The sequence below is a fragment of the Amphiura filiformis genome, chromosome 18, assembly GCF_039555335.1.
Source record: "Amphiura filiformis chromosome 18, Afil_fr2py, whole genome shotgun sequence".
NCBI lineage: Eukaryota > Metazoa > Echinodermata > Ophiuroidea > Amphilepidida > Amphiuridae > Amphiura > Amphiura filiformis.
The window spans coordinates 13594207-13610139 of NC_092645.1; the positions used below are offsets into that span (position 1 = coordinate 13594207).

Sequence of the window (15933 nt, forward strand, 5' to 3'; positions counted from 1 at the left end):
AATAGAATACCAAATAATGTGCTCAATAGATGAAGAATGTTTACTACTTTTTTGATACCTTCATTAAGCACAATGCAATTTTATTACCCTAATGTGAGCTTATACAATACCAAAGAGACCATTTCAAAAATGACTCAATTTCAAAGCACTCAGATTATGAACACAGCGCAGTAAGCTGTAACGAAGGTGTTATTAAAGGCGACAGGGTCACCCTGATGGAGGAAATATCCAAATTTGATATTATCAAAATTCTACATTTTTTTTCCATGCTCTGAATGCTTAGAATAATATCGTTATGAATACGGCAGACGGCCGAATCCGGATTCGGCTTTTGGTAAATTTATTTTACGAATACATTACATTTGAATTAGAGAACAAGGGATCAATGCTGTACATGGTAGAGGGCAGCATATCAATTTTTTAACGGAGACCAGATGATAACAGCATAATAAGTAATTAAAAGAGGGCGGCATACACGGTTAGTTGACGGTGCATCACAGTACGGTCACCGACGGCAACCGTTAAAAAATCGATATGCTGCCCTCTATAGATATAGCATTAATCCCTTGTTCTCTAATTCAAATGTAATGCATGTGTAAAATGAATTTACCAAAAGCCGAATCCGGATTCGGCCGTCTGCCGTATTCATAACGATATATATGTTGCATAAAGCACTCAAATGCCATCTATTAGTCGGTGTTATTACCCCATGTTGAAACAATCTTTAGTTGTCCTAATTTTAGTACTTGGGACAGTCAATGCAGAATAACATGTAATCACTTATAGATCCAGATTTTTCACTTATCCATACATACAATGCTTGGTCCCATCATGGCCGGATAAATAAATATATTCAACTTTGACTCTGACGTATGACGACATGATGTCAATGTTGGGATTTAATTTTTTCCCACATGTCGACATGAAAAAACAGTGCCGACTGCAGGCCTAGTAAAATTGTACCCCAGTGATACAGAAAAAATTAATAAAAGAATAAATTCTGGAAATAAACAGAATATCTCATTATCTTTGTTGACTTCACTTTCTCAGGTTGCTGAAGGAGAGCTTAGGTGGGAATTCCAAGACGGCAATGATTGCCACCATAAGTCCAGCTAACACACATATAGAGGAGACGCTGAGTACCTTACGCTATGCTAAACAAGCACGCTCCATCATCAACTTGCCCAAGATTAATGAAGATCCAACAGCAAAGCTTGTAAGAGGTAAGCAAAATTGGAGGGATTCTGTTTTAAATGTACTTGAAATGCACTCAGCACACTTTACAGGTTGTCACTGACCATTCATAACCTCATTAATAAACGCGATGCGTGCGATCCAATTACATTTAGTTATTTGTGAAAACGCGAACGCAAATCGAGGTCATTAATAACTCACAATTGACCGCAAAATGCGTAATTGTTCCAAAGTCGCACACAATTGACTTCTGCGTGCGCCGTATTGTGCATCCAACGAACTGCGCGCTGCGCTGGCTGCCGATTTGGATTTGGCGCTACCATATTTGCACAGACTCTGATACGCACTTTTTGTAATTGGTCGCTTTTGTTTTAGCCTGATCGATTTTGGGGAAGGGAAGATGTAAAAATTGTTTATTTTTACAAACTTTTGAGGAAAATTTTGTGTTATTTTGTAAATTTAAAAGATCAAAGTGACGGTTATGAATGAGGTTAATAACTTTGCATCGGTTATACGTCTGGCATTTGAAAAATCTAAACATTTTGCTTTGGACTTGGAATATCCTCGGGCTGCGCCCTCGGGATATTCCTCGGTTCCAAAGGCAAAATGTTTAGATTTTTCACAATGCCCTCCAAATAACCGATGCGCAGTTATTAACCTCTAACTACGGCCCATATCAAATATTTTTGCAAAGGATATTTGTATGTTGAAGTGATTTTACTGTGTAATCCCTCGTTATGTTACACACAGAAGTCATTGATTAGACAATAATAACTGCGCACCATCTATTTTGAGGTCATTGTGTGAAATCGGAGGGTTTTGTTTTGGGCTGAGGTATTTTTCTGAGGGAGAAAAAAAAAGTACCGAGGCCCAAAACAAAACCCGACAATTTCACACAATGACCTCAAAATAGATGGTGCAAAGTTATTATTGTCATTCATTACCGTCGTTTCTAATATTTTGAACAAATCAAAATGGCATTTTATGTTATTTTATGCCATAAAACGCTGTTAAATATAACCAGTTTTAATCATTGTTGTAACCTACCCTACAAAAAAATCAACCAGGCGAATATAACATTCGCGCCGACAACAAGAGCTACCAATCACAGAAGCGCGACGGCATCACGTAGGCGTGTGCGTTGCCATAACGCGTAGCTTATACACGCACGCTCCCGCAGAAGTCATTGTTGCGCGTCTGGAGTCATAGTGAGTTATTAATGACCTCACGGTCAGGCAATCAATTTCTTTTGATTGGATTACTGATTATATTAATGAATGGATATCAATAACCTCCATGTGTGTGCGCGTATGTCATCTAACAAGAAATTAGACTGGAACTCAGTTGTGCAGTGAAACCGCCGAGCTTAATGCTCTGCATGCATGCTAGCCATATATAGGGTTCAACATTAAATAATGTATACCTAAGTGGAAGAAGGGCTCCAATTTTTACAAAAATGAGTTAAGACCCAGAATTTTATTCCCAGCGGACTGTTCTTCCTTGTGTGTGAAAGATGAGCCAAAATCCACTCTCTAAATAGTCTTCCACATACACTTAATCATGGTTTTCATGGAAGAAAGGCCCAACTCCATGGAGTTAGGCCTTTCTTCCATAAATACTGGGTCGAAGAGGAATTTTGTTCACCCATGAAATCTGCTTTTCACTACAATAAACTTTCCTTTCTAACATATTACATGCTTCTACTTGTATAATTAATGGATAATTACCAAATTTCTGTAGCAATTTATAACACATCTGCTTACGGAACTGGCACCAGCGTTTGAAATAAGGCGCGTCCTTGCGTCAAATACCAGTGAAAGTAGACGTGGACCCACAAATTTCCTACGGTTCGGGTCCGTGTGACCCGTAAAAATTGAACCAAGCAAAAAGCAGAAAATCCTAGTTTTGTTGGAAAATCTGGTTCACATTATACGTCCAGCTTCCTGAGTACACTTTCATTCGGAACGATCACGCACGTGAAACTCGGTCAAGCGGGTAGGGGACTTGTGATTGTGAAGTAAATATTGCAAACAAAGGGGTTGTGTCAACAAGTTGCCTGGGGTGATGGAAAACTTTCTTGGGAAATTGTTTCTATAGTCTACACCAACATTTAATACTTCATATTAATAGTCGGACCCTTGAAAATTAGTGATGAGGACCCTTGGATTTTTTTTTCTTATTTCAAGGCCTGACCGGCACTTGTATATTAGTGGAAGAAGGGCCCAACTCTAGCTCAGTATTAAGATCTGTACTGTTGTCATGGAAACATATATGATTTTGAATGTATGTAATACTGTCTGTTCATGTATTAAAGGTCCCCTGAAGATGAAACATTCTGTCTATAAAACTTTTCCAAATGTAAAGTTATTTCTTAATATCTCAAAAACAGTTTTGATGGAGTTGGGCCCTTCTTCCACTCGGTATTCAATTAAAAGTCCAAGTTTTGAGATGTTTTCTCAAAATAATAAGAGCTATCTTAAAGGAGTATTTCGTGATCCTAGCATCCTCTATTTATGTCATTTTTCATCAGATATCCACGAAAAAAACCTATTCCCAAAATTTCAGTTGATTCCAATTTTGCGTTCGCGAGTTATGCATGATTATATGTGTATTACACTGCTCCATAGACAATGCGTTGTAATTTCGTTCTGGTGCACCAGAACGAAATTCAAATTTCACGATATCTTTGCTAAACGAATTAATCTGCAAGAAATATTTTGTACATAAACATTATGTAGCCAGAGGTTCCAGTGATATAAAAATCTCAACTTTTTTGAGAAAAGTGGGGGATGAGGCTGTGGATCACGAAATGCCCCTTTAAGAACCACCGGACCAATGCTAGACTTGCTTATACCCATGTTGATGCATTTTTCATGCTGATTCCAAATATGGTCATGAAAATGTACAATTCTGAAATTTGAAACTTGTCGTCTGCAGTCGACACCTGCATGGTGAGATTTAAGCTTCAATTCAATATCACCATGCATTTTGTCTTTTCTAGAGTTGAGAGCAGAAATCGAGAGACTCAAACTTAACCCTATCCCTTTTGGGAGCCCATTTGGAGACGAACGCAAAGCCGAGATGTCAAGTTTAAAACAGATGCTGGCCGATTCTGAGAGAAACATGGCCGAGATGGCAAAAACATGGCAAGAAAAGTTGCTGGAGAGTGAAAGAAGAAGAATGGAAGAGATTGCTGAGATGGAGGTATGTGGGCAAATAGTATAATTTGGCCTGTCTGTAGTGTTATGTACCATTCTACATAATATGCTTAATTTGAGGCTATTGATGGACATATTGATGCTACGCTTCATTCTGTAGGCCTACAGTACACATATTGTTATAGAGGGTCATACTATGGGCTGTAATGTACAAAAAGTAGCCTGGGTTCAGAACAGTAACCTCAGATCGTGCACTGTCTGCCATTCTTAATCATAAGCAAAATGGATGTGAATGGGCACCACCAAGGCCAGATTCTTACTGCTTTGATCGTAGCAAAATGGTCTCGAATTGATCATCTTGGGAAAACAATTCAAATTGTTTTTAGAACAATTCAAATAAAATTCAAATACAGTAGAACAGTTTGCAGCAGGACAGGATGTTTCAGGCCTTGCCGTATGAGGCGAGCGATGCTCTCGCTCGCCACCACTCGCCCAAACTCAGTTTCTAGTGAGCGATTTTCCACTCGCCATAGACACTAAATATCGCTTGCAGCTAATCACCCAAAATTGAACTACATTCAAGTTTTAGCACTTTCAATGTATTTGATTTATTGTAATAACTTTGCCTTAATCCCTGAAAATGAAAGAGAGGGTGTCAACAGTGCGTATATTGGTATGAATTATCTTTTACACCTAGAGTGATTCGACCACTCAATCGTCTAGCATCATGTTAGCGAGTTATTGACCACTCGCCTGTAAAATCTAGATGGCAAGGCTTGTTTCATTACCTAGGTCAAGATAAGGTCAAGGTCAATTAGACCTTTTCAGTTTTCGGAAGCTGCAAAAGTCTATAGGGTTCAATGGGTATTATTAACCCCTTTTTCTCTGTGTTACCTAGGTTGCACCCACTCAGTGAGGTAGAAATACCAATCCATAATAACATGTTTAGTAAGCAGCCTAATGAAGCCCATATGTTTTTTGATCCTCTAGTGCCATGCCATCTACTGAGTGGAAAGGTGGTTGAGCATGATGAGTTCGGATACTATACGCATGGTATAATGATGTTTCTATGTGCATACGCGTATTGTGTAAAGCAGGCCTTCTCAACTGGTGGCGTGCGCGCCACTTGTGGCGCTTGGAGTCAGTCGAAGTGGCGCACAGTAATTTGAATAATTTTTTCACATAAATCTTGAACAAAAAAAGGGGTGAAAAAAATACCCAATTTGGGCCTTTAAAAAACCTTAAAATCCATGAGCTTCCAGGGGCGCTGCCCCCGGACCACCGATAGAGCACCACTACGCCTTACCGGCTATGCATATGCGCTACCTTGCAGAGTCCTTCCTTGGCATGTTGGTACTTCATGATCACTAAATTTTTCAGTTGGCACTTCAAATAAACTAGTTGAGAAGGCCCGGTGTAAAGGTTATAGCAACTTTAAATTAAGTATCTACCATGTAATTCTTATTGTTTCCTTTGTTAGAAATGTGGAGTCTCGTTCAAAGTGAACAACAAGCTGCCTAACCTGGTCAACTTGAACGAGGACCCACAGCTGTCAGAAGTGCTGATATACCTACTGAGGGAAGGAGAAACAAGGATAGGTCAGGGCAAAGAAAAGACAAGGAGAAGGAGTATTCTGTTGAGTGGCGCACTGGTAGCAGAGAATCATTGGTAGGTGTTTTATTAGGTAGAATTGATATACCTACTGAGGGAAGGGGAAACACAGATAGGTCAGGGCAAAGAAAAGACAAGAAGAAGGAGTATTCTGTTGAGCGGCGAAATGGTAGCAGAGAATCATTGGTAGGTGTTTTTACTGGGTATAGAATAAAAGCTAATTTTGTGTTCATTGTGGAACTCTGTACACTAGCAACGTTGTGGGTAGCAACACAAGGGCATAGGGCACAACTGCAACATTTTTAGAACTGACCATTCGCATTTGTGCATTAATGAAGATTGTGACCACAGATTAATAAATAAACAGATTGGAATTTTCCATGCCTGTACCCTCTAAGCGTACTCGAGTTCAACTGACGCCAGTACAGCGTTCAGACCTGGCGACATCGCGCGAAGTTTCTTTTGTGTACGCTTGCGCTATTTTTGAGTTTGCTCACACAGTACCTGATTTAGCGTTGATCCCCATGGGCAACATGCCATGTTTCCACGGTATGATTGTGACAGTAAAGCTAGTTCAGGGTTCACACCACAAAATGGCAGCCATTCAAATGCAATTTTTCAGCTATAAAGAGACAGGTTGCTTCAAAATGTACATTTTCTTAAAAGCTCAGGATCTAGGTAGTCATAAAAGATGGAAAAAGTATATGGTCAAGGCTAATATTTTGAGATGCAATCCGTCAAATCGGATCAATGTTTTGAAATTACCAGGCCTGAATTAGGTGGTCTTTGAAAACCAGCTATATGAAGATTGTACATGTGAAAGCTAAAATAACACTGATTCAGGGTTCACACCACAAAATGGCAGCATTTCAAATGCAATTTTTCGGCTATAAAGAGACTGGTTGCTTTAAAGATCAGGATCTAGGTAGTCATAAAAGATGGAAAAAGTATATGGTCAAGGCTAATATTTTGAGATGCAATCCGTCAAATCGGATCAATGTTTTGTAATTCCCCAGCCCAGAATCCACAATACTATATTATTGAGCAAATTTGTATCTCTAAAAAGTTCCAAGATTTTCCCAAAATTTACACAGAAGGATATAATCCAGGATATAATCCAAAATTCAATATGCATGTTTCAGTATACACATGTAGAAGTTATCAATATTTAGTTATAGAAATGGGAAATATTTGTATACAATGTCTTACTCTGTCCTCTAAGTATAAATGCATATATGTTTGTTTGCTTTTTTCCTAGCCTGATCACCAATAATGATTGTGAGGTTCATGTGGAGCCACAAGGCATTGCTCCAACTTATGTGAATGGTGTATCAATCAAAAGATCTACAGTTCTTCATCATGTAAGTGCATCAGCACAGTTGTCAAATACTGTATATAAGTGGTAATTTTCGCGAGGGTTTTATTTTTGCGAATTTCGCGATTAGAACTCCAACCGCGAAAATAACACCTCGCAAATATATGCAAGAATGTATAACAAGCATAGGGAAGGACTTGGCAATTGCGAAAATAATATTTGCAACAATGTGTCTTTCACTCCAAATCGTGAAAATAACTTCGCGAAAATTACCACTTGTCCACTATAATATTGAGCTATTCCAGTTGAAATCCATACACCACCTATGGAATACGTGACCTAAATCTCCAACACAGGGAGTGTAAATATCAAATGGGGTTACCTGAATGGGTGACTCCTTATATGAAATCTACACCCCTGTGTGTGAGATTAAGGTCATGTTTTCCACAAGGGGTGTATGAATTTCTACTACTGGAATAACCCTTTCAAAGCCTTAAGTTAGCCAATAAATATAGGGCAGTATATCACTTTAGCTGTTGCATTTAAGTTTGATTCCCTCATGGACATTTTCAACAGTAATTATGTGTGTTTGCTTGTGTTCAATCATTCCAATTATTATTTATAAATAGCTGAAATCAAAAAAAAACTCAAGGAATGTTGAGCGATTACATCAGTGAGTGAATGGTATTGTGAATTAATTAGTAATAGGACTTGGTCTGTCTTGGTTGAGCGATCGGTCCTCATAAATATGTGAGAATTCACAGCCATACAACTGCCTGTTGGTGGATAGGCTGTATATTTTCTTGTCTGTGGTTAACAATATTTGTAGAAATTCTGTATTTTTTTGAGCACCGCAGCTCTACCAGAAAGTTCTAGCTATGTTTTTAAGGGAATTATCATTGTAAAAAAGACCTACTTAACGCCCCCACTCCTTTGGAAAATGCATCGCCCTGGCCCTGGGTCTTAATTAGAGAGAATGTATGTTTGGTTCTCCCAAACCATGTCCAGGCCGTGTAAAATTAATATTTTGGTTCTCGTCCCCTCCCTCCTCAATTTCTGGGATTTGTCAGATTTTTTTATTTTTTTTAGATTTTTCAATTTTTTAGACTTTGGAATGATTTATGAAATCTTCATACATATAAATAAGTTTATTAGAGAACAAGCATCACTTCCAAGTCTTTTTGTGGTACTCTAGGGGTTTATCCCTCAGAATCTCATATTTGAAAAAAAAAAAAAAAAAGGGCCTCATCGTTTCCTCGAGCACTCTTGGAGAAGACCGAAAACTACTGGCAATGCTAATTTTACATTGAAAAAAAAAAAAAAAAAAAAACACCTCCTCCCTCATCAATTCATGAAAATCCTCTGGACGAGAACCAAAACATTAATTTTATATGGCCTGGACATGGGGTTCTGTACATTCTGTGTGGGGGGGTGTGTGTGTGTGTTTTCTAAATAAAGAATGATTGAATAAACAATTTTATCTACTTTTTGATGACAGGGTGATAGACTGGTGATAGGAGATCATTATTTTCGCTTCAATCATCCACTACAAGTAGACTGTACCAGATCACCGCATCCAGAAATGCAAAATGCCAGCTTTGAGTTTGCACGCAATGAGCTGGTAGCAAAACAGACAGCCAAGTAAGACTGTTGTTGTTGTTGTTGTTGTTGTTGTTGTTGTTGTTGTTGTTGTTGTTGTTGTTGTTGTTGTTGTTGTTGTTGTTGTTGTTGTTGTTGTTGTTGTTGTTGTTGTTGTGATACAGTCAATCATATATTACCAGCAACGAAAAGTTTAATGCTAAAAAGAGCCAAAATTATAACAATTGTGGCCATTACAAGTATTCATCAATTTTGTCCTGGTATCATTTTTCACGCTATTTTTCCTGGTATTTTTTGCCTTCTCCCCCCCCCCCCCTCTGGTCGGTCTGTTAAGGGAATAGAACCGGTAAAGATATGTAGACACAAATAAAGAAACAAAAATAGGCAGGAAAGGAATTGCCTTAATCTCCCACACTGGATGTAGATTTCAAATGGAGGTCACCAGTTAGGTAGCTCCATTATGAAATACACACTGCTTGTGTGGAAGATTAAGGTCATGTCTTCCATGGGGGTGTATAGATTTCAACTGCAATAACCCATTTGTAACATGTTTGTTGCGTTGTTTTCAACTTTAGATTGGAAGCTGAACTGGAAGCTGTTAAACTTGAGAATAGACAGACATTGTTAAAAGAAATACAAATGGCCAAGGTAGGTGACTAATGTAAAGTTACTAACTACTTACTAGGGTTGCATGAGTTCAGCATTTTTATTAGTCGACTAGTCTACATCAAATAGTCAAATTGTTGAGAGTGAAATTGTACAAAAGATAATGCATGCATACTGAGAGGTTCATGCACCTAATGCACGAGCCCTGAAGGGGGGAGTGCATTAGATGCATCAACATCTCAGTACAAGTGCATTATTTTGTACAATTTATCTAGCAACAAGTAATACGCATTTATTAACCTATTTCATACACGAGAAAAAAAACGTGATTTTTGCTTTTTATATAACAAAATTGTCACTAAAAATGACAATCGTAGTTGGATCGTGTACAGCTGTTGAAAGCTGTAGTCATTCAATTGAAATTCGTAGTATAGTATTATAGTTGTCCTATTCAATCTATCTTGAGGATACACAATAGACTTAGTCATGTAACCCTAAAAATTACACTCCACTGTACATTCTAATTGTTAGGCTACGATGTGCATTATTAATTTTGATTGTTATGTGTTTTAGGCTGCAGCACAGGAAGACCTGGAGGAACAGAAAGGGATGTATGAAAGAAAACTGTCTCAACTCTCATCCCAACTTGTAAGTATCAATTAAATGGGCTATTCCATTTAAAATCCACACTACCCCTGTGCAAGATTTTGGAAACATCTTCCACAGGGGGAGTATGAATTCCACATGCAATGAGCACATGAGGCAGCTCTATATGAATTTGATACACCCTCTGAGAAAGATTCCACCTGAATCTTCAACAGAGGGAGGGTGAGTTTCAAACAGTTGACTAATTCCATTTGAAATTTTGTACTCCCTCTGTGGAAGATTTTTTTCAGAATGTTCCACAGGGGGAGTGTAGATTTTAATTGGAATAGCCCAATTGTAAAAGGTGACTCTATGCTTAATGGTATGATATGGTGTCAGGCCTTGCCGTCTAGATTTTAAAGGCGAGTGGTTAAGGGGGTACTACACCCCTGGCCAATTTTGTGCCTATTTTTGCATTTTTCTCAAAAATTACTGAGCATTGATGACAAGTAAGATATGTATATTATAGGGGCAAGGTCTACAACTACTGCACTGGGAATTTTATTTCAGCACAGACAACAGTTGTGGAGTTACAGTCAAAAATGAGGGAAAACCAATATTTGATCAATAAATCAATAACTACTTGCCTTGAGTTGCTGAATTTTCATTGCAGTAGTTGTAGTCTTTGCCCCTATAATATACATATCTTACTTGTCACCAATGTGCTTATAATTTTTGAAAAAAATGCAAAAATAGGCACAAAATTGGCCAGGGGTGTAGTACTCTCTTAATCACTCGCTAGCATGATGTTAGGCGAGTGGTTGAATTTTCACATATACCACTTATTTTGGTATATTAGTAGAGCTTCGGTTTTAAAACGGTATTTATGTTGAAATGCACGCGAAGTGTGCTAAAAGTTGTGACTTTCTCCGCTTGGACATGTTGGAGGGGGTAAATGCTAAATTGGCTGATTCGATGGCTGATTTTGGGAAATTTGCAGCAAGCGATATTTAGTGTCTATGGCAAGTGGAAAATTGAGTTTGGGCGAGCGGGGGCGAGAGTGATCGCTCGCCTCAAACGGCAAGGCCTGTGGTGTGTATTGGGCCATAGTGATAAACGATTTGTCGGTTTGTCGTAGCACACTATACCATATTCTGTTTTGTTTGAGGTAATGGATTTTCATTATGAAAGATCTAGGGTCCGTATGCACAAAAGATTGCGACCCAAGTGGAATTTAATCCCAGGAGAAAGGACATTTTGCTTAAGTTATTTTGTATTATTTTTGAACATTGCATTAAAATCTTTAGAATTTGCTAGCTACTCTAGAAAGGAAATAAGAGTAAAGGGCCATTCCTGATAGAAGTAAATTCCAGTTAGACCAGGTCTAACTTTAGACCCGGTCTGACTATTTTGTGTATACTGACCTAATTGTTTTAGAATTACTGAATACACTGAACAAAAAGTATTGTTGGAAATGAAAAAAATAGAGACTCGATAAGAAAATTAAAAACAATATTACAGGCGGTGAAGATATTTGTTGATTTCAAGCGACACCATTTGTGCCTGCGATCAATAGGAGTTGATAGCAAACTACAGGTAAATTAGGTAATTCTTGGCCAAGCTCAAACACACGGAATGCTAGTGGCTCGGCGATAAACATGTGCATACATAGCACGGTACTGAGGAAAGCATGCATGCACCTTACATTGGGTACACACTTAGCACTCTAAATGGACACAACAGGTACTTTTAAGCTTGGCCAAGAATTATTAATTTACCTGTAGTTAATCTCATCCATAGATGAATAAATAAACAGATAGGAATTTTCCATGCCTGTGCTCCCTGGGCGTATTAGAATTCAGCTAACGCCGGTACAGCGTTCAGACCTGGCAACATCGCTTATCTTACGTGCGCAGTTTCTTTTGTGTACGCTCGTGCTGTATGCGCTTTATTTGAGTTTGCTCACATGGTACCTGACTTAGTGTCGAGTCCCACAGGCAACATGTCATGTTTCCGCGGTATGATTTCATCAAAGTCATGTACTATGAGACCCAACAGAATAAGGACTACTCATGGGGACTAAAATGGTTATTCCAGTTGAAATCCATACACCCCCATATAAGACATGACCTTAATCTTCCACACAGGGACTGAGAATTTCAAACAGGGTTACCTGAATGTTTGTCTTCCAAGGGACATGAATGGGTGACTCCTTTTGAAATCTACACTCCCCGTGTGGTAGATTAAGGTCATGTCTTCCATAGGGGGTATATGGATTTCATCTGGAATAGCAAAATATAGTGTACCATTTTTGGTGAAGGCCTAAAATCAAATGATAATATTGACATCTAAAAATTATTACAAAATTTGCACTTAAATAGCATGCACATTACATTACACACAGGTCACAAAACAGGCAGGCACTTTTAAACCAAAGTTTGCTGTGGTTGTGGTAAACCAATCCGGAGGCCCGTATGTTTTCCCAGTCTAATTCAAAGATTTTTGCTTGATGTTAGTATCATTTATTTTTTATTTTTACAGAAGCATCATTCCAGGCAGCATGATACTGAATCCCAGTGTAAAGAGAAAGCAGAGAAAAGAATAGAACAATTACAGCAGCAGAACAGAGTAAGTACTGTGCTTAATTGACATATGTGTACATCCATATCAAAAGGATGCACTTGTTGGCTGCTACATGTGTCTCATTTCACATAATAAATGGGAATAAATACCAGACTCATATCAAGTGGGGGTTACTTCAAATCATCCCCAAGTCACATGGCTATATTAATACAGAGAACATTCCATAACCATGTCACTTGGGAATGATTTGAAGTGACCTCCACTAGAGATGAGTTTGGTACTTAATTCCTCTATTATGTGAAATGAGGCACATGTATTCTTTGATCAGCTCTTAATCGGCGGGAATTGTTAGGCTTTTACCACTACGACGAAAAGTAGACCCACATTTAGAGTGATTAGTTGACCACTGGTCTATTATTGTGCATGTTAAATAAAGTAGACAAAGTATATAGGGCTTGAATTAATAATTTGTGATACTTCTGGCGAGATGTCACAAGGCAATTCTCGAAATAAAACATATTGATATTAATCCGTGATGTTATAAGGCCCGTCGATTACAAGTATAGCAGCCGACAAGTGCATCGTTTTGATATGGATGTACACATTTATTATTGAAAGCATAGCTCTCTAGCATAGCTACTAGTAATACACTTACCTACAAAGCATGCCTTTCAAGTGTATTTATTATCTTACTTTACTTAATTCCATATTATTTATTCTTGCATTTGTAAAGGGTACCACAATAGCATGCGCTGCGTTTAAGTGGCATCCTCATCATATTCACACTGTAACTGGTATAGTTTGATCAGCTCGTAATAGGCAGGATGTTAGGCTTTTACCACTATGCCAAAAATTAAGCCGACTTTAAGAGTGCTATTAGTTGCCCGGTCTGGTCTAAATTTAGTAAAAATAAAGTAGACAAAGTACAGGACTTGAATTAATAGTTTGTGATGCTTCTGGAGAGATATCGCAAAAAAATTCTCAAAATAAAATATTTTGATATTAAACCGCGATTTTATGAGACCCGCTGATTACGAAGGGCTGATCAAAGTATAGTTTGTAAAAGCTTTATAATCAGTGTAACAACTTGTATGGTCGCAATTTGATGAAATAGAACTGAACTGAACATGTACCAGAATGCACTAGAAAATGAGATAATATGCTGGAAAAAAACCATCTTCATGCATTTTGGATTTAAATTTCACCCTCACTCTCATCAGATTCTGGAACACCAAGTGGCAACTAATAAGAAGCGGGCGGAGTTGGAGACTAACCAGGTCGCCATGGTAACCCAGAAGGGTTTTGAGGAGCACAAAGATCACCATACGAGGATCTTGTTGGATCTGGAGAGACAGAAGCAGAAAATGGAGAGAAGTTTACGACGATTGCAGGAAAGCAAAGCAGCTAGGGAGGAGGCTGTACATGAAACAAATCATATAGGTAAATAATGGGTTGTTGAAATCTGTACACCCCCTACGGAAGACATGACCTTAATCTCCCACACAGGGGGTGTGAATTTCAAGTGGAATAACATGTGGCCATACATGTGTTGAGACTATGTTAGCATTAGGCTATTCCAGTTGAAATCCATAAACCCTATGGAAGACATGACCTTTATTTCCCACACAGGGGGTGTAAATTTCAAATGGAATACCCATTCAGGTAACCCCATTTGAAATTCACACACCCTATTTGGGAGATTAAGGTCATGTAGTAAGGGTATATAGGACTGGACTAGCCCAATACATGTGGATGTAAACTTTTTTTTATTTTGAGTGAAGATATACAAATGATTCAAGTGAAAATTTGTTTTACAGATTTTGGTGATTTTTAGGGTAATTTCAGACTTTTGCACACATACAAACTACCAGACCGACCCTACTGGTTGTTTTTTGTCGCCAAACCAGCGTTACTCGGTCTCTTGGTTTGTTACATCATGCATTCTTAAACACTTGAGAAATTTCCCGTAATCTTATTGGTTCTTAGCCATGTGATATGCAGCGTGTGCAGTCAACGTAGTAGACATACGCGATATTTGAACCAAGCTGAGTTGCATAGCAACAATGGGACCGAATCCAAGCCCAAGGTAGTTCCTCATGTAAATGTAGGATTTGATTTGGTTAAAATTTGGTACGGTCGTGATTAATATGTTAATTTGAATTGAAGTGTTTAAGAAAACAACTTGGCTTCACCTTATTGTTTTACTTGAAATAATGATGTTGCCCGTGTTATATGAGACGATAGATGAACGACTATATGCACAGCTATAAACAATACCTTTATTCTCTAAATTTGTAAAGATTGACAGATGACACATCAACTGGCAAAATCCCCTTGCTTTAGATGATGATTCTCACATATTCATGAGGTCTGATCATTTGATCGCCTATATCTAACAACTTACGCTGGCTTTGTGTGCATTTACATGGAAGGTATCAAGACTGTACTTCACAAAAAAATACCCCTAAAAGGAGTAGCATTTTTGCATTTCATGGAAAGATTAGCCCTCATAAACAGATGATGCTAGACTTTCCAAGTTGGTGCACTGTCTGTTTTTATTAATCTAGTTAGTTTATAGTGTGACATCATTTTTTGCCATCTTGTGGGTAAATCAATATAATTACCTTCAAGTATGAAAGAAATCATATGATAACCTAGAAACGAGTACACGGATTTGCACCCATGACATTAAAGAGAAATGGTATGTTAGAATGTTTCTGTGTTTCAGACCTGAAACTTTTCCTGTTTTTGCCGGATTTCGGCTTTTTATGTTGATCAAATTTAGCTTTTTCAGCTTTTTTCCTCGTTTATAAAAACCCAGTTTCAGGTCTGATGTTTCAGTATATGATGCTTAAAGACCCATTCAGTAAAAAACTTCATTTTGTTTATAAATTGCTTAAAAGTGAAGGATAAGACATTCAAATTGTCATTTGGTATTTTTGAAATGACAAATTTGGCAAAAAACAAAGAAAACAGCAGTACTGATGAAGTTGAAGCCCCATTCAAATACATGTAGCTAATTTAGATACTGACAGTATCTAAATTACAGATTTGTGTAAAATGTCTTATTTTGTCTTAAATACACGGTTTACGGCTAAACCACTCGCAGGCTATGTTAGCACATCTATGACAATGTCAAAGATACCAAAATCTGAATTTTGATGATTTTTATGATCGTCCGGATGAGCAAATCACTGAATGGGCCTTTAAACCTCTTGCCTAATTTGTAAATACAACCATATTGATTTACCAGCTTTTACCCACAAGATTATGAAAGGCTGA

The 15933-nt window shown here is 38.0% G+C and overlaps 1 protein-coding gene and 1 long non-coding RNA gene across 2 annotated transcripts in view; both read left to right on the top strand.

The window, feature by feature from the left end:
* Positions 1-15933, top strand: part of LOC140139898 (uncharacterized) — a 280876-nt gene that overhangs the window by 43670 nt on the left and 221273 nt on the right. The window lies entirely within an intron of this gene.
* Positions 1-15933, top strand: part of LOC140139584 (kinesin-like protein KIF14) — a 69651-nt gene that overhangs the window by 30632 nt on the left and 23086 nt on the right. Inside the window, exons 11-19 of the mRNA XM_072161289.1 lie at positions 1051-1223; positions 4196-4398; positions 5833-6020; positions 7222-7324; positions 8777-8919; positions 9453-9525; positions 10057-10131; positions 12610-12696; positions 13872-14091. Of these exons, the coding sequence (XP_072017390.1) occupies positions 1051-1223; positions 4196-4398; positions 5833-6020; positions 7222-7324; positions 8777-8919; positions 9453-9525; positions 10057-10131; positions 12610-12696; positions 13872-14091 (1265 nt within the window). The remainder of the gene's footprint in view (positions 1-1050; positions 1224-4195; positions 4399-5832; positions 6021-7221; positions 7325-8776; positions 8920-9452; positions 9526-10056; positions 10132-12609; positions 12697-13871; positions 14092-15933) is intronic.